This window comes from Schistocerca cancellata, chromosome 5 (assembly GCF_023864275.1).
Source record: "Schistocerca cancellata isolate TAMUIC-IGC-003103 chromosome 5, iqSchCanc2.1, whole genome shotgun sequence".
NCBI classification, from domain to species: Eukaryota; Metazoa; Arthropoda; class Insecta; order Orthoptera; family Acrididae; genus Schistocerca; species Schistocerca cancellata.
Window position 1 is genome coordinate 530,665,803 of NC_064630.1, and position 22,494 is coordinate 530,688,296.

General features: G+C 42.4%; 1 protein-coding gene across 1 annotated transcript in view; it reads right to left on the reverse strand.

Annotated features, from left to right (window-relative positions):
- LOC126187702 (carboxypeptidase B-like) overlaps window positions 1-22,494 on the reverse strand; it is a 153,742-nt gene that overhangs the window by 53,918 nt on the left and 77,330 nt on the right. The window contains exon 4 of the mRNA XM_049928944.1: window positions 10,575-10,734. Coding sequence (XP_049784901.1) covers window positions 10,575-10,734 — 160 coding nt within the window. The remainder of the gene's footprint in view (window positions 1-10,574; window positions 10,735-22,494) is intronic.

Here is a 22,494-nt window from a genome sequence, read left to right on the forward strand (position 1 = left end):
AGTTGTTGTACTGTATCCTATAGTGAATGACAGGATTACCACTTTTGCAGATGCAAATAATCCATTTTCAGACAGTGAGAAGTTTATTAATACAATACGCATGTCTGTAACTTTTATCAAGAGTATAGTTAATTTTGTTTTCCGCAGACATTATTGTGTGAGAAAATCACTTCACCTTGTTTTCACACAGTTTACTGACGTACGGTAAAGGAAGATTTTCTGTGGTACAGCTAATTTCGTGACATTTATTTCTTAACCCGCAGCTACCATACCCACTGCAGGTTCAACACACCACTTTCGCTTTTAGTCTCTTGGGACATCATTGTTGTCAGATAATGTTGATCTAACTGACCTCTTCTAATCATCTTACTACTATCACGAAATTACCTACCCGAGCCACGAAATTACCGACCAATGTCTATAATACTTGATCGTCGTTTAAAATTCCATTTTTACTTGTAGCATAAAAATTGTTACATTTCCATGTTTGTTTGCATGGTCATCTTTCGCAGCAGCTGTTAAAATCAGTTCAAAAAATGGTTCAAATGGCTCTGAGCACTATGGGACTCAACATCTTAGGTCATAAATCCCCTAGAACTTAGAACTACTTAAACCTAACTAACCTAAGGACATCACACACACCCATGCCCGAGGCAGGATTCGAACCTGCGACCGTAGCAGTCCCGCGGTTCCGGACTGCAGCGCCAGAACCGCACGGCCACCGCGGCCGGCAAAATCAGTTATTACTGACATTTTCGTCTTGAGCTTACTGCAGTTTCATTAAAGAGAATTTTATACCAGGCGAATTTCGCTTTTCTTTATAAAGCATCTTCCGTGGTTATTTTGCAAATTGAATACATAAGTTTGACATTTGTGGTCGTTTTAGATAAAAAAAAACGGCTTTCTGTTTATAAAGTTGGAAGATAAATTTATTACTTACGGCGTTTCTTTACATATTCTCCAAACATCTTCTTCCCTCCGTGTGAGCAGCGGGTGATGTCGAAAGACTTCGTTTCACATATACACTTGGCAGTTTTTCCATTCTGCAGTATTTCTTGCACTCAATTTGAGTTATTTAATTTGCACTCCAACTTCATAAACAGAAGGCTGTTTTTAATCTAAATACAATCAAAAATCTAAAAACATACGTATCCAATTTGAGGAATAAACATGGAAGATCCTTTTTATATAAAAGCGAAACGCGTCACGTGCGAAATTCTCTTTAATCAAGTTTCAGTAAGCTTGACACGGAAAAACCACTAATAACTTATTTTAACAGCTGCTGCGGAAGATGGCTAAGCAAAAATATTGTGGACGCCTTGTCAGGCATATTCAAATGGCCTCTGTATGAAGTTTGTAATAATGTACCTAAACCTGCATAAAAGTGTCCAATATATAAAGTTTAACAATATTTGTAGGTCAAATAATATTATACCTAAATACATTAATGTACAGTGCTGCCAGTGCACAAGAAACGAAACAAATAGCTCAAAAAATTTTCCTAAACAGCGAAATCAAGTCTCTCTATGACAAAAATCACACCCCAAATTGGGAGCTGTATAGAGCATATCTTAATCTTCCGAGAGTTCTCAATAATACCAATGTTTTCTCCCATCTTCTCAGTAAGGTTGAAAATCGTACATATACTGTGATAGAAAAAACGAAAAAACACAAAAGAAAGATTGCAAATTTAAAAGGTAAACAAACACCCAACGCAGCCACAAATTACATCCAATGTAACGAAAAATATCACTTCCATTCAAGGTTGGTCAACCTCGGTGACATTGCTTTGAATACAAAAGTAATTAAACTTCCCGAAAAATGTCTGAAACACAGTTTCAACAGATAAATAGATCAAAAATACATCGAAAATCTCATAGTTGAATCAGAAAGCATTCTCACACAGGAAAACAGAAACGAAACAAGTGAGGTAAATACTGTTCTGACGAGAGAGCTAGTCAGCAATGATATCAAAAACATAATAACACAGATGAAAGAAAACATAGGAAACCAAAACAATATAGATTCCATAATACTGATAAAACTTAAAAATAAACTACTCGAACACAACATTAACATCACAAGGACGGATAAAGGAAACACAGTGGTTCTCATGGATAAAGAACAATGCATCAATAAGACACAAGACTTCATCACAAAAAATAAAATTACAAAATTAAAATCAGCTCCAACAAACAGATCACAAATGAAGTTGAGAAACACTCTGAAAAACATTTAACATACTTGTACATTAGAAAGAAAGCAAAAACAGCTGAAGACACCTTCCCTGCAATGCCAACCGCTACGGTCGCAGGTTCGAATTCTGCCTCGGGCATGGATGTGTGTGATGTCCTTAGGTTAGTTAGGTTTAATTAGTTCTAAGTTCTAGGCGACTGATGACCTCATAAGTTCAGTCGCATAGTGCTCAGAGCCATTTGAACCATTTGAAGAAGCTTGCACAGGATAGAGTAGCATGGAGAGCTGCATCAAACCAGTCTCAGGACTGAAGACAACAACAAATATATATCATCATCATCATCATCATCATCATCATCATTTAAGACTGATTATGCCTTTCAGCATAGCCCCCCTTATACAATTCCTCCATGATCCCCTATTCAGAGCTAACATTGGTGCCTCTTCTGATGTTAAACCTATTACTTCAAAATCATTCTTAACCGAATCCAGGTACCTTCTCCTCGGTCTGCCCCGACTCCTCCTACCCTCTACTGCTGAATCCATGAGTCTCTTGGGTAACGTTACTTCTCCCATGCGTGTAACATGACCCCACCATCTAAGCCTGTTTGCCCTGACTGCTACATCTATAGAGTTCATTCCCAGTTTTTCTTTGATTTCCTCATTGTGGACACCCTCCTGCCATTGTTCCCATCTACTAGTACCTGCAATCATCCTAGCTACTTTCATATCCGTAACCTCAACCTTGTTGATAAGGTAACCTGAATCCACCCAGCTTTCGCTCCCATACAACAAAGTTGGTCGAAAGATTGAACGGTGCACAGATAACTTAGTCTTGGTACTGACTTCCTTGTTGCAGAAGAGAGTAGATCGTAGCTGAGCGCTCACTGCATTAGCTTTGCTACACCTCGCTTCCAGTTCTTTCACTATGTTGCCATCCTGTGAGAATATGCATCCTAAGTACTTGAAACCGTCCACCTGTTCTAACTTTGTTCCTTCTATTTGGCACTCAATCCGTTTATATTTCTTTCCCACTGACATTACTTTCGTTTTGGAGATGCTAATCTTCATACCATAGTCCTTACATTTCTGATCTAGCTCTGAAATATTACTTTGCAAACTTTCAATCGAATCTGCCATCACAACTAAGTCATCCGCATATGCAAGACTGCTTATTTTGTGTTCACATATCTTAATCTCACCCAGCCAGTCTATTGTTTTCAACATATGATCCATAAATAATATAAACAACAGTGGAGACAGGTTGCAGCCTTGTCTTACCCCTGAAACTACTCTGAACCATGAACTCAACTTACCGTCAACTCTAACTGCTGCCTGACTATCCATGTAAAGAACTTTAATTGCTTGCAAAAGTTTGCCTCCTATTCCATAATCTTGTAGAACAGAGAATAACTTCCTCCTAGGAACCCGGTCATATGCCTTTTCTAGATCTATAAAGCATAGATACAATTCCCTGTTCCACTCATAACACTTCTCCATTATTTGCCGTAAGCTGAAGATCTGGTCCTGACAACCTCTAAGAGGCCTAAACCCACACTGATTTTCATCCAATTGGTCCTCAACTAATACTCGCACTTTCCTTTCAACAATACCTGAGAAGATTTTACCCACAACGCTGATTAAAGAGATACCTCTGTAGCTGTTACAATCTTTTCTGTTTCCATGTTGAAAGATTGGTGTGATTACTGCTTTTGTCCTGTCTGATGGAACCTGTCCCGACTCCCAGGCCATTTCAATTATCCTGTGTAGCCATTTAAGACCTGACATTCCACTGTATTTGATGAGTTTCGACTTAATTTCATCCACCCCAGCCGCTTTATTGCACTGCAATCTCTTGACCATTTTCTCCACTTCCTCAAATGTGATCCTATTTCCATCATCATTCCTATCCCATTCTACCTCGAAATCTGAAACATTACTGATCGCATTTTCACCTACATTGAGCAATTCTTCAAAATATTCCCTCCATCTGCCCAAGGCATCCACAGGATTCACCAGCAGTTTTCCTGACCTGTCCAAAATACTTGTCATTTCCTTCTTACCTCCCTTTCGAAGACTGCTAATTACACTCCAGAATGGTTTTCCAGCAGCTTGACCCATAGTCTCCAACCTGTTTCCAAAGTCTTCCCAAGATTTCTTCTTGGGTGCTGCAATTATCTGTTTGGCTTTGTTTCTTTCTTCAACATAACTTTCTCTGTCTACCAGGGTTCTAGTATGTAGCCATTTTTGATACGCCTTCTTTTTGCTTTTACAGGCTGCCTTGACTGTATCATTCCACCAAGGTTTGCTTCATCCTACTTTTACACACTACTGTTCCAAGACATTCTTTAGCCACTTCTAGTACTGTGTCCCTGTACCTTGTCCATTCTTTTTCCAGTGACTGTAATTGACTACATTCAACTAACTGGTACCTTTCTGAGATCGCTGTTATGTACTTGTGCCTGATTTCCTTATCCTGAAGTTTCTCCACTCTTATCCTCCTACATATGGACCTGACCTCCTGCACTTTCGGCCTCACAATCCCAATTTCACTGCAGATTAAATAATGATCAGTGTCATCAAAGAATCCCCTGAATACACGTGTGTCTCTCACAGCCTTCCTGAATTCCTGATCTGTTATTATATAGTCAATGACAGATCTGGTTCCCCTGCCTTCCCAAGTATACCGGTGAATGTTCTTATGTTTAAAAAAGGAGTTTGTGATTACTAAGCCCATACTGACACAGAAATCCAAGAGTTGTTTCCCGTTCCTGTTGGCCTCCATATCCTCTCCAAATTTATCCATAACCTTTTCATACCCTTCTGTTCGATTTCCAATTCTGGCGTTAAAATCACCCATGAGCAGAACACTGTCCTTGTCCTTTACTCTAACAATTACATCACTGAGTGCCTCATAAAAACTATCCATCTTATCTTGATCTGTCCCTTCACAATGCGAATATACTGACACAATCCTAATTTTCTTGCTAGACACTGTCAAATCTATCCATATCAGTCGTTCGTTTACATACCTTATTGCAACTACGCTGGGTTCCATTTCTTTCCTGATGTAAAGCCCTACACCCCATTGTGCTATTCCTGCTTTGACTCCTGACAGGTAGACTTTGTATTCTCCCACTTCCTCTTCTTTCTCACCCCTTACCCGAATGTCACTAAGAGCTAAAACGACCAGCCCCATCTTACTTGCAGCCTCTGCCAGCTCTACCTTCTTCCCAGAGTAGCCCCCATTGATATTAATAGCTCCCCATCTCATTACCATTTGTTTGCCAAGTCGTATCTTAGGAGTCCCTGGTTTGTCAGTTAGAGGTGGGACTCCGTCACCTCCAAAGGTCCGAGGCATTTTGCTCTGATTGTTGCCAGCATCATATTTAAAGTACCAGGGAAGCAGGTTGCTAGCCTTACTTGCCTCGAGTCCCACTGGGTTTTACCCCTAACGGCTGAGGGACTAACCGGTGGATTTGGTAGTCTTTGCCGTATGAGCACAAAGGTGACCACGACTCAGAATATGTCCGAGATGCCCAGCCTTATTCCAAAGTAACTGGTATCCCGACTGTCAGGAGCACTTACTTGGCCACTCATACGTTGCCCATGGATCATGAACTAGGACATGACTACAGGAACCCACACCATGAACCACACAAATATATATATATATATATATATATATATATATATATATATATATATATATATATATATACGCATCAAACACGTTCACCCTCCCACACCCTCTAATCCCTCCCTCCCTCTCACATGCACGAATTTAAAAAATAAATAAATAAATAAATGTAGTTTCACTGGTTGGCAACGCTCACAGACTAAACGAAAAGACGTAAATACCATAACACTGTTCAGAGTCACATATAACTTCAGTTCAATTTACAAAAGTAAGATGAAGAGTAAATAACACAAATGCAGCCCAAGAAATACTACAGGATGGCAAAAACTGCCAAGTGTATATGTGAAACGAAGTCTTTCGACATCAACCTCTGCAGGAAGGAGGGAAGAACTAGTGGTTTAGAAAATATGGAAGTAAACACCGCAAGCGATTTGCACTCCAACTATGTAAACAGAACGCCATTTTGAATCTAAAACAACCAAAAATGTACAAACGTATGTATCAAATTTGCAAAATAACCACGGAAAATGGTTTATAAATACTAGCGAAACGCATTTTATGTGAAATTCTCTTTAATTAAACTCCAGTAAGCTTAAAACGTAAAAACCAAAAATAACTGATTGTTACATTTCTGTTTGTAGTTGATCCTATGATATGTAAGGGTCAGTCTAAAGAAAACCAGATAGATGGATGAAAGTGTGGGCGGTCGCACGTGTTGCCATGGTTGTTTCGACTAGGCCGTAGAAGTTTCGTTGGGTAGCCCTTACACATCTCCATACACCCTTTCTCCCGACACTCTCAAGCAAACACCTCGCTGCACAAGTAGACGTGTCTGTTGGTAGTTCCGACACGCTCGTCCACCGGTTGGGTGGTTGCTCAAGGCTTGGTGCTGGAAGTGTTTCAGCAAAAAATTCAGCAAAGTCTACTTTGCAGAACGTAGTGAAAAAATGGCGCGAAAACGGTTGAATAGCTGTATTCCAGGGAAGCTATGAAACGACGCAATTTTTTCAGTGATGTAGTTTGATCACTCAAGGTGCTGGTGTTGATGGTCTAGTGGTAAGGTGCGATCCTGGAGACAGATCGCGGAATTTTCCAGTCTGCCTTTTGCGTTAGCCTTCACGTCTCAATGATGTGAAGATATATCAGGAACGACACGTGGTTCAGATTCCATGTTAAACTGTAGGTTCCCTTCCCCTGGTAGGATCATTGGGATAGGTTAGGGGCCCCTTAGCTAATAGTGATACAATTATCCTTCTTCATTACCCCTGGAAGTTATGTTAACCGGGGACCTAGAAACGACGGAGAGGCTCCGTCCCCGCCGCAGTCGCAGTGGTCCGCGACGACTACCGCAGTCCACGTCACCGCTACGCCGCCCCACACCGAACCTAGGATTATTGTGCGGTTCGGCCCACGGTGGACCCCCCAGGGAACGTCTCACACCAGACGAGTGTAACCCCTATGTATGCGTGGTAGAGTAATGGTGGTGTACGCGTACGTGGAGAACTTGTTTGCACGGCAATCGCCGACATAGTGTAGCTGAGGCGGAATAAGGGGAACCAGACCGCATTCGCCGAGGTAGATGGAAAACCGCCGAAACACCATCCACAGACTGGCCGGCTCACCGGACCTCGACACAAATTCGCCGGGTGGATTCGTGGCGGGGACCGGCGCTCCTTCCCGCCCGGAAAGCCGTACGTTAGACCGCACGGCCAACCGGGCGGGCGTCCCGGTTGGTGTACTCAAAGGAGCGTACCCGCCAGGTTCCTCGCCACCAACCAGAAGACCATAAAGAGCTCCCACCTGTTTAGCCCAATGAAGGGTGCAGCCTGCAGAAAGCATTACGTGGATGATGGGGAGGCAATTGATGCAGCGAGACGTTGGCTCCGACATCGATCAACCAAGCGAACATACAGGTCCTCCCAGTATGGTGGCGTAAGAACAAACCAGTTTTCAGAAAAAAAGTGTTGCATTACTTGTTGCACGGCCTTCATACCTAAAGATTAAATTTTCTTCTCCTTCTTCCGTATCTTTCCGAAGCAGTGAAGCCCTGGAAAGTACCTGTAGCTATGGTTTCCCCACACCTTCTTTACTCTCTCACTGTGAGAATGGTAGCTATGGCTAGCGGCTTCTTCAACCTTCTCAAGCACAATTTTAATGAAGTCTTGCTTGTTTGCCTCTTCCTAAAAGGATGTATTCCTTTGAAAATGGTTCAAATGGCTCTGAGCACTATGGGACTTAACATCTGAGGTCATCACTCCCCTAGAACTTAGAACTACTTAAACCTAACTAACGTAAGGACATCACAAACATCCATGCCCGAGGCAGAATTCGAACCTGCGACCGTAGCGGTCGCGCGTTTCCAGACTGAAGCGCCTACACCGCTCGACCACACCTCCCAGCTATTCCTTTGCACATAACTGCAAGTACCTGATCGTGAAGAACTTTCTCTGCATCTACACTGTCTGTCCAAAAAGTTCCGAGACTGATTTTATTCCTGGCGTATCAGCGGCGACTGCGCTGTAACTAATGTGGCAGATTGAACTGACAACTGTGAAAAATAAATGTGCAGTAAGTTGTGAGCAGGCAGTGTTAAGTAGTGGACGTGCAGCCGTAGTATGCCAGTGTTGTTGTGTCACAAATCACAGTGGAGCAAGATCTCTAAACCAAGTGTTCGAGACCATCTCGTCAATGTTTTGAAGAAGAATGTGTAAAGTTTGTCCCGGACACTGACTCCCGTACAAAAACAACGACGAGTGGATGCAGCCGCAACTGCGTTCAAATAAAAGCTAGGACAATTCTTTTCCGGGAAGATCATCAACAATGACGCGACTTGATGTTATAAACAAGAACCTGCCACAAGACATGTTGTATGAACGTTCTGTTCAAGTTGTGGACAGGGTGGGGGGGGGGGGGCAGGGGTGAACTATCTAAATCACTTGAAGCATTGAATCTGAGCCGTGGCGCTCGTTACTGGCGCGCCAGTCTCTTGGATGTCCATTATCGATCCTTCGATGTTTCTTATCTTTGCTTGCCTTGTTGTTTTCCGCATTCGCGGGGCGAGTGGCAATTGACGTTTGCTCGGGCTACCTGCTGAGACGCCGCGAGGTACGAGATGGAAGCAACCACGTATATGTGGAGTTGGTTGTACGCGGTCTGACGGTTCAGCATGGAGGATATGTGTTGACTGCCTGCCTGTCTGCTCTCCTGATTTTGCTCGCGGTGCCTTGCGACCGCCTAGCTTGGGTTGCTGCCTGGTGTATCCTACACGAGCCATACCGGACGTCCAGCAGAAGTTAAGCAGCCTTGTGTTTCTTTAAGGAAAAGGAGCAAATGTATAAGACATTTTGTAACCAATTCTGGTGGCCTCTTAAGTGTGGCCTTCGCGTTTACATTGCCTTCGAGGAGAGCTAATTCTTTTAAATTTAAGTAGTTGGGGTTTCCTGTCCTTTATAATCTTTTGGGGGTTCTATTTGAATTTTCTCTTTGGGGTTCCTTCCTTGTGCTTGGTTAAATGTTTACTTGTATAGCGGTAAGTGACTCCTGGTTAAAACTCGGAGAAGGTGTTTGATGTTACTGCCGCTTCCGACATTTGTGTTTTCAGTTAAGTGTTGTCATCCCTTCGAGCGACCTGGTGTCACTCCTCGTTAATTAATGCTGGTTTACGTGTACTTAATTTTGAATTGGCCATTTGAATTAATATTTTGGAGCGCAGTATAGCACTAAGGCAACCTCATTGTTTACCACCTTGTGCTCCGGTCTAGTACCTTAATTTTCAGTGGCACGAGTTAGCTCCACTACCGGTTTTACTGATGTGCTCCCTTCAAAATCTTGTCTTGTATACGTTTGCCCCATGTGTGTCTGGGAACACAGAAATGAGCTTTAGTGTGACTTCAGTACTAGTCAGTTAATGGAATCTTCATTTTGGCTTGGCTTCCGCTGAAGAGTTTGAGTGGAGCGTAGTGTGTCTGATTTGTTATTCATTTAATTACTGTAAGTTTGTTTATTTAATGGGGAGCAAGACATTTAAAGACTGTTGGTATTAACTCCCCTAGTGGCGGGGTGTTGTTAATTCGTTCCAAATGGCCTACTACTTATTCAATGGCAAGGCTGTTGATTAGTTGGTTACTGTGAGTACAAATACACGCTATTTATTTGTTACCGAAATTGTTGAAGCGTCTGTGTCGTGATTCAATTACTAGCTACGTGTCTGAGCTAAATTGATATAAACATTACATTGCCTCTTTAAAATTTGTTGCCAGCATAAACCCTTAAGACAACTAAGTTTTGTCACTGCTTATGTTAACCTTTACTGGGAGCAATATTTCATGTAGCTAAATTTTGTCTTAAAATGTGTATTTCTCTGATGTAATAAACGAGTGATAAAGGAAAAAAGCAAAGGGTCCTGGTCCTTCCCATTGTGTCCGGTTTGTAACACGTATCAGAATCCATTTTCTTTCGTCTATTTTTTATCAACCCAGTCTCAAAGATTTTTGGGCTAGTGGAGTATGGTGCGCGAAGAGTGCTGGTACCGTACTTAGCAATGAACAGTCAGAAACAAGCACGTTCAAAGAGCGCAGATTGAAAGGCTACAATTAAATGAGATGGCCACGCCTTGGGAACAGCGCTCAGCACGAAAGTGCTACGGTGCCGCGTTATTTTGCTCGAGCTGCATCTGTCCTTTCTGATAATGTCTCAGGAAGGAGTGCACCGCCACACAGGAGAGCGCGCATTGACTCACTTGCGTCTATGAAGATGACAGGCTTGGCCGTATTGCTGTCGGAGCTGGCGGTAACCACCTTGACCAGCTTGAGGTCGCGGCCCTCCGTGCTTTGCCCGATAGTCTCGAGCGTCACCAGGTCCGGATACTGCGTAGCCAGAGTGTCCAAGTAGGCGTAGATCTGCAACAAAAAAGCATCATGGGGCTTTTCTGTTCACGTCATCGTCTAACTCAAAAGAGGTGATGATTTTTCCTTGGTTGCGGACCACAGTCATAATATACTTTTTAAATTAAGCCTTTGGGGCGATTTAGCTCTATTTTTGTAAAAATTATTCATATTATTCATTTCTTTCAGTACGGCGATTTCTACTGTAGAGTCCCTCTCCCTTCCCCTCCCCTCCGCCCACCTCATGCCCCCCTCTCTCCTCGCCTCATAAATCACATTTTACAACAGTAAACTGTCGTTTCTTTAAAAAAATCGGACTCCTGAGTATAAAACAGCTTCGAGCCTCTGATTTCCCTACAAATGAGTTAATGTCTCAAATACGTGCCTCTAAGGGTATAAGCAATAAAAAGTTTGAAATTATGTTTGAAGTTTGTTGGAAGCCGCTAAGTGCTCCTATTATGAAGCACTGGATAGTGCAAACTGGGTAATTTGCTCTTTATTTGAAGCTAAAGCTAGTTCTTCACGCATCTCAAAGTTTATGACGTCAGATCTTCTGAACTATTTGTCAAAGATCACTTATCATTTAGCTACAATGTAGCAGGTCATCAAAGGGGAAGCAGTTAATTCCATAAATTATCTGGGAGTACGCATTAGGAGTGATTTAAAATGGAATGATCATATAACGTTGATCGTCGGTAAAGCAGATGCCAGACTGAGATTCATTGGAAAAATCCTAAGGAAATGCAATCCGAAAACAAAGGAAGTAGGATACAGTGCGCTTGTTCCCCCACTGCTTGAATACTGCTCAGCAGTGTGGGATCCGTGCCAGACAGGGTTGATAGAAGAGAGAGAGAAGATCCAACGGAGAACAGCGCGCTTCGTTACAGGGTCATTTAGTAATCGCGAAAGCGTTATGGAGATGATAGATAAACTCCAGTGGAAGACTCTGCAGGAGAGACGCTCAGTAGCTCGGTACGGGCTTTTGTTGAAGTTTCGAGAACATACCTTCACCGAAGAGTCAAGCAGTATATTTCTCCCTCCTACGTATATCTCGCGAAGAGATCATGAGGATAAAATCAGAGAGATTAGAGCCCACACAGAGGCATACCGACAATCCTTCTTTCCACGAACAATACGAGACTGGAATATAAGGGAGAACCGATAGAGGTACTGAAGGTACACTCCGCCACACACCGTCAGGTGGCTTGCGGAGTATGGATGTAGATATAGATGTAGATACAATGGTATAATTTCGCAGGTATATTAAGCGACATATGTAGATACTGTGTGCAAAGAGTGTTGACAAAGAGCTTATAGTAGAGAAATAATAACTTATGAAGTCATGACTGATGTTGACCTTTTATACAGAATCTAGTTTTTCACGCTTCTCAATGTTTATGAGCACATATCTCTTGAAATATGTGTCTGACAATGATATAATTTTGCAGATACGTTCACTGATACATGTACATACTGTCTCCAAAGTGTGTTGTAAATAGAGTTAGTGGTAAAGAAACAATAAATTAAAACGTCGTATCCGGTGCTGAAGTTTGACTACACGAATAGCGAAAATGTAGTTAGGGACAAACTTGTTTCCTTTCATAGTTTTATGGGGGCGTTAGCGAGAAAAAATTTGTAAAGGTTTGCAAACTTGTATAAATTTTGTAGTATGTCGATAAGCGCCATCATTGTCAAATATTGGATGAGTGAAGTCGGCGTATTTGCGCTTCGTCAGTTACGCTGCGAAAAGACGAACACGCAGTTTGTAACTCTAATACTTGTATTATTGTGCTGAACTGTTAACATAAGATTATACTTCACAATGAGCAGATTATGACAGCATTCCAAATTTTTAACATCGTTCAGTAATTACTCGAAACGCTGAAAATCGAATTTCTGTAGCCCTTACGCTGCAACTGGTACTAGGTTCTGGTTTCCAGGATGGCGTATTAGTAATATAGATATGTGTTTAGTTATCTTTATTGCTAAGTAGGCTCCTTATTTATAGCATGTGTTAATGTAGGCACTGATGCAGTGTAGAAGTCACTGTAACACCCCTGTTTAGACTTGTTGTTTATAATGTGTGTTAATGTGGCAATATATGTCATGTGAAAGTGACTGTAACCCCACTGCATGTATTGTTGTTTTGGCCTCAGATGTGTGTGTGTCGTCTCTTTTACATATGTAAAACGGAGCAGAATAGATCAAGATTTCATGCTGCGGCATGCATGCATAGTGTTTCAGGAGTACGAGGTGTTTGTTTCAGAAAAGTTATATTTAAATTTTAAGGATGCCTTTTATGCATCGAGTTTCTGTGAGATACTGGCATAACAATTTGTATGAGTTTGATGAACGCTAGGCGAAACACACAACCCATTCCCCTTCCTTAATATGGCACTCCAAAGATTATGCATCTCATACAGTGATTGAAACCCGAATATTAGTCTCTGAAGTGGTAGAGACGAAAATCAATGTTAGTTCATGCTTGGACAACGTTCGTTCTTACCACAGCACTGCGCTGGCCAGAAATATCACAGCACAGTACTTGAAAGAGTGTCTGCCTTGCGTAACGTTTTTTATTTTTTATTCGCACGCAAGTCTTATAGTGAGACAACAGGTATATATATCCACATATATTTTGAAATATTTCGAAAAAGTCGTGTCATTCATACAAGTCTGATACTTACTGACTTCATAAGTAATGGTCCTTAAAGTCTGTTTATCAAATGTTATCACATTACGCCTTTCACTTTGTCATCCATAAATTTTAATGGTTTCAATTTTCACCCTGTACTTGAAAAGGCCTGAACAACAGAAGTCGCGATACTGAAATAAATAAACAAATAATTAAAAGCTTAAAGTCAAATATAGACAATGATTTAATTTTAAAAAGTGTGCTTAAAAATTTTTTTCTACTCTGTCTTCTCTGATTAAATTATGGATTCTCGAAGGAAACCCAAGTGATCTCCAAGTGCTAACGAACTAAACCTGTCGAAGTATTCGTGGTAACAGTCAATAATCGTGGGAGAGACAGAGAGTTTATTACCTCTCATTATGCAGCAAAACTGGGATAATATTTGGTAGTGGTGCACTGTTACCCGCCAGCTTCACTGAAGCTAATCAGCTGCATTAGCAAGACTCCTGAGTTCACTGTGAAGAACCAGAAAACTGGTCACAGAAGAAAGGGCGTTTGCTGTGGAAGACTTTCATCGTTATCCAAGAATCCTTTAAGCCATATTCTCGCTCTAAACCACTGCCTGTCTACGTGAGAAAACAAATTTAATCGATCTGACAAATTAATGTGTAGCTAATATAGACGACATATAAAAACTGAACTTATACAGTTAAAGAGTAAACCCGAGGTAAATTTCGTTACGAATATATGTTACAAAGGGCGAAGAAAAAGTTACCGTTCGAAGGCAAAATCACCGTGAACGCTGAGGTAATCATCCCAACGAAGCACAGGGTTTAAGATACCAGTTTGGTAAAACACTGCGTCCTGCTGCGTGAAGAACATACTCCGCAAGCCACCTGACGGTGTGTGGCGGAGGGTACCTTCAGTACCTCTATCGGCTCTCCCTTCTATTCCAGCCTCGTATTGTTCGTGGAAAGAAGGATTGTCGGTATGCCTCTATGTGGGCTCTAATCTCTCTGATTTTATCCTCGTGGTCTCTTCGCGAGATATACGTAGGAGGGAGCAATATACTGATTGACTCCTCGGTGAAGGTATGTTCTCGAAACTTCAACAAAAGCCCGTACTGAGCTACTGAGCGTCTCTCCTGCAGAGTCTTCCACTGGAGTTTATCTATCATCTCCGTAACGCTTTCGCGATTACTAAATGATCCTGTAACGAAGCGCGCTGCTCTCCGTTGGATCTTCTCTATCTCTTCTATCAACCCTATCTGGTACGGATCCCACACTGCTGAGCAGTATTCAAGCAGCGGGCGAACAAGCGTAGTGTAACCTACTTCCTTTGTTTTCGGATTGCATTTCCTTAGGATTCTTCCAATGAATCTCAGTCTGGCATCTGCTTTACCGACGATCAACATTATATGATCATTCCATTTTAAATCACTTCTAATGCGTACTCCCAGATAATTTATGGCATTAACTGCTTCCATTTGCTGACCTGCTATATTGTAGCTAAATGATAAGGGATCTTCCTTTCTATGTATTCGCAGCACATTACACTTGTCTACATTGAGGTTCAATTGCCATTCCCTGCACCATGCGTCAATTCGCTGCAGATCCTTCTGCATTTCAGTACAATTTTCCATTGTTACAACCTCTCGATATACCACAGCATCATCCGCAAAAAGCCTCATTGAACTTCCGATGTCATCCACAAGGTCATTTATGTATATTGTGAATAGGAACGGTCCTACGACACTCCCCTGCGGCACACCTGAAATCACTCCTACTTCGGAAGACTTCTCTCCATTGAGAATGACATGCTGCGTTCTGTTATCTAGGAACTCTTCAATCCAATCACACAATTGGTCTGATTGTCCATATGCTCTTACTTTGTTCATTAAACGACTGGGGGGGGGGGGGGGGGGAGACTGTATCGAACGCCTTGCGAAAGTCAAGACACACGGCGTGTACCTGGGAACCCCTGTCTATGGCCCTCTGAGTCTCCTGGACGAATAGCGCGAGCTGGGTTTCACACGATCGTCTTTTCCGAAACCCATGCTGATTCCTACATAGTAGATTTCTAGTCTCCAGAAAAGTCATTATACTCGAACATAATACGTGTCCCAAAATTCTACAACTGATCGACGTTAGAGTTATAGTTCTGCACATCTGTTACACGTCCCTTCTTGAAAATGGGGATGACCTGTGCCCTTTTCCAATCCTTTGGTACCCTACGCTCTTCTAGAGACCTATGGTACACCGCTGCAAGAAGGGGGGCAAGTTCCTTCGCGTACTCTGTGTAAAACCGAACTGGTATCCCATCAGGTCCAGCGGCCTTTCCTCTTTTGAGCGATTTTAATTGTTTCTCTATCCCTCTGTCGTCTATTTCGATATCAACCATTTTGTCATCTGTGCGACAATCTAGAGAAGGAACTACAGTGCAGTCTTCCTCTGTGAAACAGCTTTGGAAAAAGACATTTAGTATTTCGGCCTTTAGTCTGTCATCCTCTGTTTCAGTCCCATTTTGGTCACAGAGTGTCTGAACATTTTGTTTTGATCCACCTACCGCTTTGACATAAGACCGAAATTTCTTAGGATTTTCTGCCAAGTCAGTACATAGAACTTTACTTTCGAATTCATTAAACGCCTCTCGCATAGCCCTCCTCACACTACATTTCGTTTCGCGTAATTTTTGTTTGTCTGCAAGGCTTTGGCTATGTTTATGTTTGCTGTGAAGTTCCCTTTGCTTCCGTAGCAGTTTTCTAACTCGGTTGATGTACCACGGTGGCTCTTTCCCTTCTCTTACAATCTTGCTTGGCACATACTCATCTAACGCATATTGTAGGATGGTTTTGAACTTTATCCACTGATCCTCAACACTATCTGTACTTGAGACAAAACTTTTGTGTTGAGCCGTCAGGTACTCTGTAATCTGCTTTTTGTCACTTTTGCTAAACAGGAAAATCTTCCTACCTTTTTTAATATTTCTATTTACGGCTGAAATCATCGATGCAGTAACCGCTTTATGATCGCTGATTCCCTGTTCTGCGTTAACTGTTTCAAATAGTTCGGGTCTGTTTGTCACCAGAAGGTCTAATATGTTATCGCCAAGAGTCGGTTCTCTGTTTAACTGCTCAAGATAGTTTTCAGATAAAGCACTTACAAAAATTTCACTGGATTCTTTGTCCCTGGCACCCGTTATGAACGTTTGAGTCTCCCAGTCTATATCCGGCAAATTAAAGTCTCCACCCAGAACTATAATATGCTGGGGAAATCTACTCGAAATATTTTCCAAATTATCCTTCAGGTGCTCAGCCACAACAGCTGCTGAGCCAGGGGGCCTATAGAGACATCCAGTTACCATGTCTAAGCCTGCTTTAACCGTGACCTTCACCCAAATTATTTCACATTTCGGATCTCCGTCTATTTCCTTCGATACTATTGCACTTCTTATCGCTATAAACACGCCTCCCCCTTCACTGTCCAGCCTGTCTCTGCGGTATACATTCCAATCTGAATTTAGGATTTCATTACTGTTTACGTCTGGTTTCAGCCAACTTTCTGTCCCTAGTACTATGTGGGCATTGTGACCGTTTATTAATGAGAGCAGTTCTGGGCCTTTCTGTAGACGCTCCTGCAGTTTACTATTAGCACATTAATGTTGTTATTCCCTGTTGCATTTTTCCGACTCCTACCTTGCCGCGTCTCAGGAGGCGTCTTGTCGGGCCTAGGGAGGGAATTTTCTAACCTAAAAAACCCACATGTGCACTCCACACGTACTCCGCTACCCTTGAAGCCGCTTCCTGCGTGTCAACCTACTGGAAGCCCTGGTAATTAACAAACATCTTGCTCACAGTCCAGATGTCATCCTAAATGACCAGACACAACTCAACACTTCCCCTCTCCTAAACTTCATATAATCATCTTTGTTGTTCATTACTTCCCATACTCTCTCTTCCTAAATATTCCCATTTTCCTGTAGTCATTAAGTTGTTTTATTTGTTGCAGTAGTCTTTGTATTCCACATATGCTGTAGTTTCAATAGTTAAGGGTTTGCTTTTAACTTGTACTTGTATTACTGTCCATGTTTAACTCCCCTTGTAGTTGTCTCATCAAATACTGTTCATATTTTACTTTGCTCATTTAGTTAATGTAAACTGGTATATAGCCACTGCTTTGATTATAATGTTAATGTTAAAATGCAGTACCACCACACTCTCAAACTGTAGGTTCGCTCAAACACCTCAATTTTCCTGCATTTATTAATTTCTGTTTATCGTATTGATATGGCTTAAGTTCCTCGTGTGTTCTGTATTTACATTGACAACTGCCTCTTCTTTTTTAATTGGTTGTGTATCACTCTCCATGTTTCATACCTCTTGATGCAGCCTTGCCTAGTACTAATTTTATCTTATTTCAATAGTTTTGTTTATCAATAGAAACTGTTATGTAGGCATGTTATTCTTATTTTGTGCTAAAGGTTTTCCTGTCAACTCCATTGTTATTTATGTACTGTTCAGTTTTTACTATTTCATTGCAAAGATGTTACTCACTGTATGTTTCTACTTCACTCTAGATGTGTTACTTCTCTTCCAATGTTGTCTGCTAACATTTAACTTCTTTGGTGATAATACTCAGTAAATGCCTGAAGATGGCCTTGTAAGCCGAAAACCGGTTAGCAATAAAAATAATATTGTAGAACAAAAGCAAACTGGTGCTTTTCATTTATTATTATAATGTTGTTCTACCAAGAACCGACGGAAGATTCTGTTAATATGACCCTACATTTCTCCACCCGATAGCGGAGGTCGAGAAATTTGCACCCCAGATCTCCGCAGAATCGTCTGAGCCTCTGGTTTAAGCCTTCTACTCGGCTCCAAACCAGAGGACCGCGATCGGTTCTGGGAACGATACTACAAACAGTTAGCTCAGATTCCACCCCGCGAGCGAAGCTTTCCGCCTTCACGAACTCCGCCAACCGCCTGTACGAACTGAACCCAGACGGCAGGAGTCATTGGTGCCGACATGAGCAACAATTTGCAGTCGGGTGCACCCAGTGCTCTCTATCGCCGCCGGCAGGGCCTCCTCCACGTCTCGGATGAGACCCCCCGGCAAGCAGACAGAGTGAACACTGGCCTTCTTCCCCGACCTTTCCGCTATTTTCCTAAGGGGCTCCATCACCCACCTAACGTTGGAGCTCCCAATAACTAATAAACCCCTCCCCCCGTGTTCCTGCTCGGACCTTGCTGAAGGAGCGGTCACATGTCCACTCACATGCAGAGCGGCCGATGCCACACGGCCAGCCTCCACATTGACCCTCCACCTCGTGCACCGCGAACGCCGCTGAACCCGCCAGTCCCCTTGGGGAGAGGTTGGCCCAACTGCGCCCGGTACCCGCGCAGATGTCTCGACAGCAGGGACAGTGGGTGAAGCATGTAACACCTGGGGTGTACCATGCGACGCGCCAGACTCCCCACTGCCGCTACACTCCGAGGCAGCAGCCTGAAGACGGCTGACCGCGGCCATCAACACGTTCAGCTGTTCGCGAACAGTGGCCAGCTCCTCCTGCGTCCGTACACAGCAGTCACACATCCTATCCATCCTAAGAAATCAGTTTACTGTAGAGAGTTAATCATCTTTTAACTAGACTGCTAATTCACTAAAGGCGGCTGATAGTTGACTAAACTGTCGTTACTAGACACTTCTTGAAGAAAACAATGAAAATATCACTACCTGTCTCTGGACTGTATTGAAAACAAACACTAGCACTACTGGCACTATGGTTGACTAAGGAGACTCTCTCTGACAGTATTCAAAACAAACACGAAATCTATGGAATACTATTACTAGCACTCGACAATTAAAGCTTCCTAAAAGCAAAAACACACGGGAGAAGAAGTGAGAAGTAAGAAAAATACAGTAAATATTTAAATTAACGTAGCTCGCTGCACAGCAGACGTGACGCAGACGGCAGTTACGATGGACATCCTAGTCCGACAGGAATCGTCGGCCCTGCACAGTCTTTTTCAAGGGACCGATGGTATCATAGTCGTCATGTGGAGGGGTCAGCATTATAGGGCGGGTGCTCGACTGTCCCCCATTTGAGTTGTCGTAAATTCTGCGTTACGACATTTTCTATTCAGGAATGTGCATTATCTTGAAGCAGAAGCAGCAACCCCCCCCCACCCCCCCCACCCCCCCCCCGCGTCATTCCACACACCGGTGGTTTCCAACAGACATGCTGACCCGTACACAATTTTCGCTGTCCGGTGGATGTCAGCTGTGTTCGTCCTTCTGCAGCCAAGAAAGGAATGACAGCCAGCATGTTGATCCTGATTGGACGCATTTGGTAATAACGTACTCATAGTTCACGTTTCCCTATTTACTGCACGCAAGCCGAAAAAACACGAATGCCATAATAGACGGTTGTCCACATGTCAGTGCTTATAGAGGGTGGTCCATTGATAGTGACCGGGCCAAATATCTCACGAAATAAGCGTTAAACGAAAAAACTACAAAGAAAGAAACTCGTCTACCTTGAAGTGGGGAAACCAGATGGCGCCATGGTTGGCCCGCTAGATGGCGCTGCCATAGGTCAAACGGATATCAATTGCGTTTTTTTTTAAATAGGAACCCCCATTTTTATTACATATTCGTGTAGTACGTAAAGAAATATGAATGTTTTAGTTGGAACACTTTTTTCGCTTTGTGATAGATGGCGCTGTAATAGTCACAAACGTATAAGTACGTGGTATCACGTAACATTCCGCCAGTGAGGACGGTATTTGCTTCGTGATACATTACCCGTGTTAAAATAGACCGTTTACCAATTGCGGAAAAGGTCGATATCGTGTTGATGTATGGCTATTGTGATAAAAATACCCAACGGGCGTGTGCTACGTATGCTGCTCGGTATCCTGGACGACATCGTCCAAGTGTCCGGACCGTTCGCCGGATAGTTACGTTATTTAAGGAAACAGGAAGTGTTCAACCACATGTGAAACGTCAACCACGACCTGCAACAATCGATGATGCCCAAGTAGGTGTTTTAGTTACTGTCGCGGCTAATCCGCACATCAGTAGCAGATAAATTGCGCGACAATCGGGAATCTCAAAAACGTCGGTGTTGAGAATGCTACATCAACATCGATTGCACCCGTACCATATTTCTATGCACCAGGAATTGCATGGCAACGACTTTGAACGACGTGTACAGTTCTGCCACTGGGCACAAGAGAAATTACGGGACGATGACAGATTTTTCTCACGCGTTCTATTTGGCGACGAAGCGTCATTCACCAACAACGGTAACGTAAACCGCCATAATATGCACTATTGGGCAACGTAAAATCCACGATGGCTGCCACAAGTGGAACATCAACGACCTTGGCGGGTTAATATATGGTGCGGCATTATGGGAGGAAGGATAATTGACCCCCATTTTATCGATGGCAATCTAAATGGTGCATTGTATGCTAATTTCCTACGTAATGTTCTACCGATGTTACTATAAGATGTTTCACTGCATGACAGAATGGCGATGTACTTCCAACATGATTGATGTGCGGCACATAGCTCGCGTGCGATTGAAGCGGTATTGAATAGCACATTTCATGACAGGTGGACTGGTCGTCGAAGCATGGCCAGAACGTTCACCGGATCTGACGTTCCCGGATTTCTTTCTGTGGGGAAAGAAGAACGATATTTGCTATCGTCATCCACCGACAACGCCTGACAACATGCGTCAACACATTGTCAATGCATGTGCGAACATTACGGGAGGCGAACTACTCGCTGTTGAGATGAATGTCGTTACACGTATTGCCAAATGCATTGAGGTTGACGGACATCATTTTGAGCATTTATCACATTAATGTGGTATTTACAGGTAATCACACTGTAACAGCATGCGTTCTCAGAAATGATAAGTTCACAAAGGTACATGTTTCACATTGGAACAACCGAAATAAAATGTTCAAACGTACCTACGTTCTGTATTTTAATTTGAGAAAGCTACCTGTTATCACTGTTCGTCTAATATTGTGAGAAAGATATTTGTGACTATTACAGCGCCACAAAGCGAAAAAAGTGGTCCAACTAAAACATTCATATTTATTTACGTACTACCACGAATATTTAATAAAAAATGGAGGTTCCTATTTAAAAAAACGCAGTTGATAACCGTTTCACCTATGGCAGCGACATCTAGCGGGCCAACCATAGCGTCATCTGGTTTCCCCCTTCAAGTTAGACAAGTTTCGTGCTTTGTTCTTTTTTCGTTTGACGCTTATTTCGTGAGATATCTGGCCCGGTCACGATCATTGAACCACCCCGTATATCCACTTCCGAGTCCCGCTACGCTCTATACAAGCTGTAGCAACGGCTTCTAACGGAAATTTTTGATTGCCCCTTATATTATGAGCTCGGCGCATGAAATTTATATTAAACTTTTATTACGTAATAACTGATAAAGTATATAATAATTTTTGGAAATACTGCTTGAAATTACACTCGCTATCACAATCCTCTGAGGATAAGGAATCAGCATTATTCAATGGACTAATTTTTTTATATTACACTGTGGATTAATGCAGTGAGAAGTGTAAACTTAAACTGGCGCTCGTTAAAAAAATCTATAAAATGTTTGAGCTACTGATATGTGTAGTGGGGGGGGGGGGGGGATGGAGGGGGGAATGCGGGAGAATAATTCCGTGTTCATTCCATAGCGAATACTGTCCGCTGCTTTTAGGATTGCTGGAAATTTTCAAAGTGTTTGGGAAGGCTAACGTAAACACAAAGGTAGTCTTCTGATTACAGGCCTTGCTCACAATAACTACGGCAAAAAAGCAAACTTTTTTCTGAAGTATTTGTAGGTAGTTGCAGTGTAAGGGAACATTGTACGCCTGCTGTTGAAGCAATCACTTTATTAAAGAATAGCTACCCTTCTGAAGATTGTGCAGTAGCCTTTAATGATTACTATACAGATTCATAGTACAATACTTGAATAGTTGTCATCTCTGATCAGTTGAAATTTATTATGGAAGTGAATCACAGATGACTGGATGATAATACTGTAGTAAACTGTATAGTGATTTGCTACTGATTGTATTTATAAATAAATGATTAGTGCAATAGTAAGTG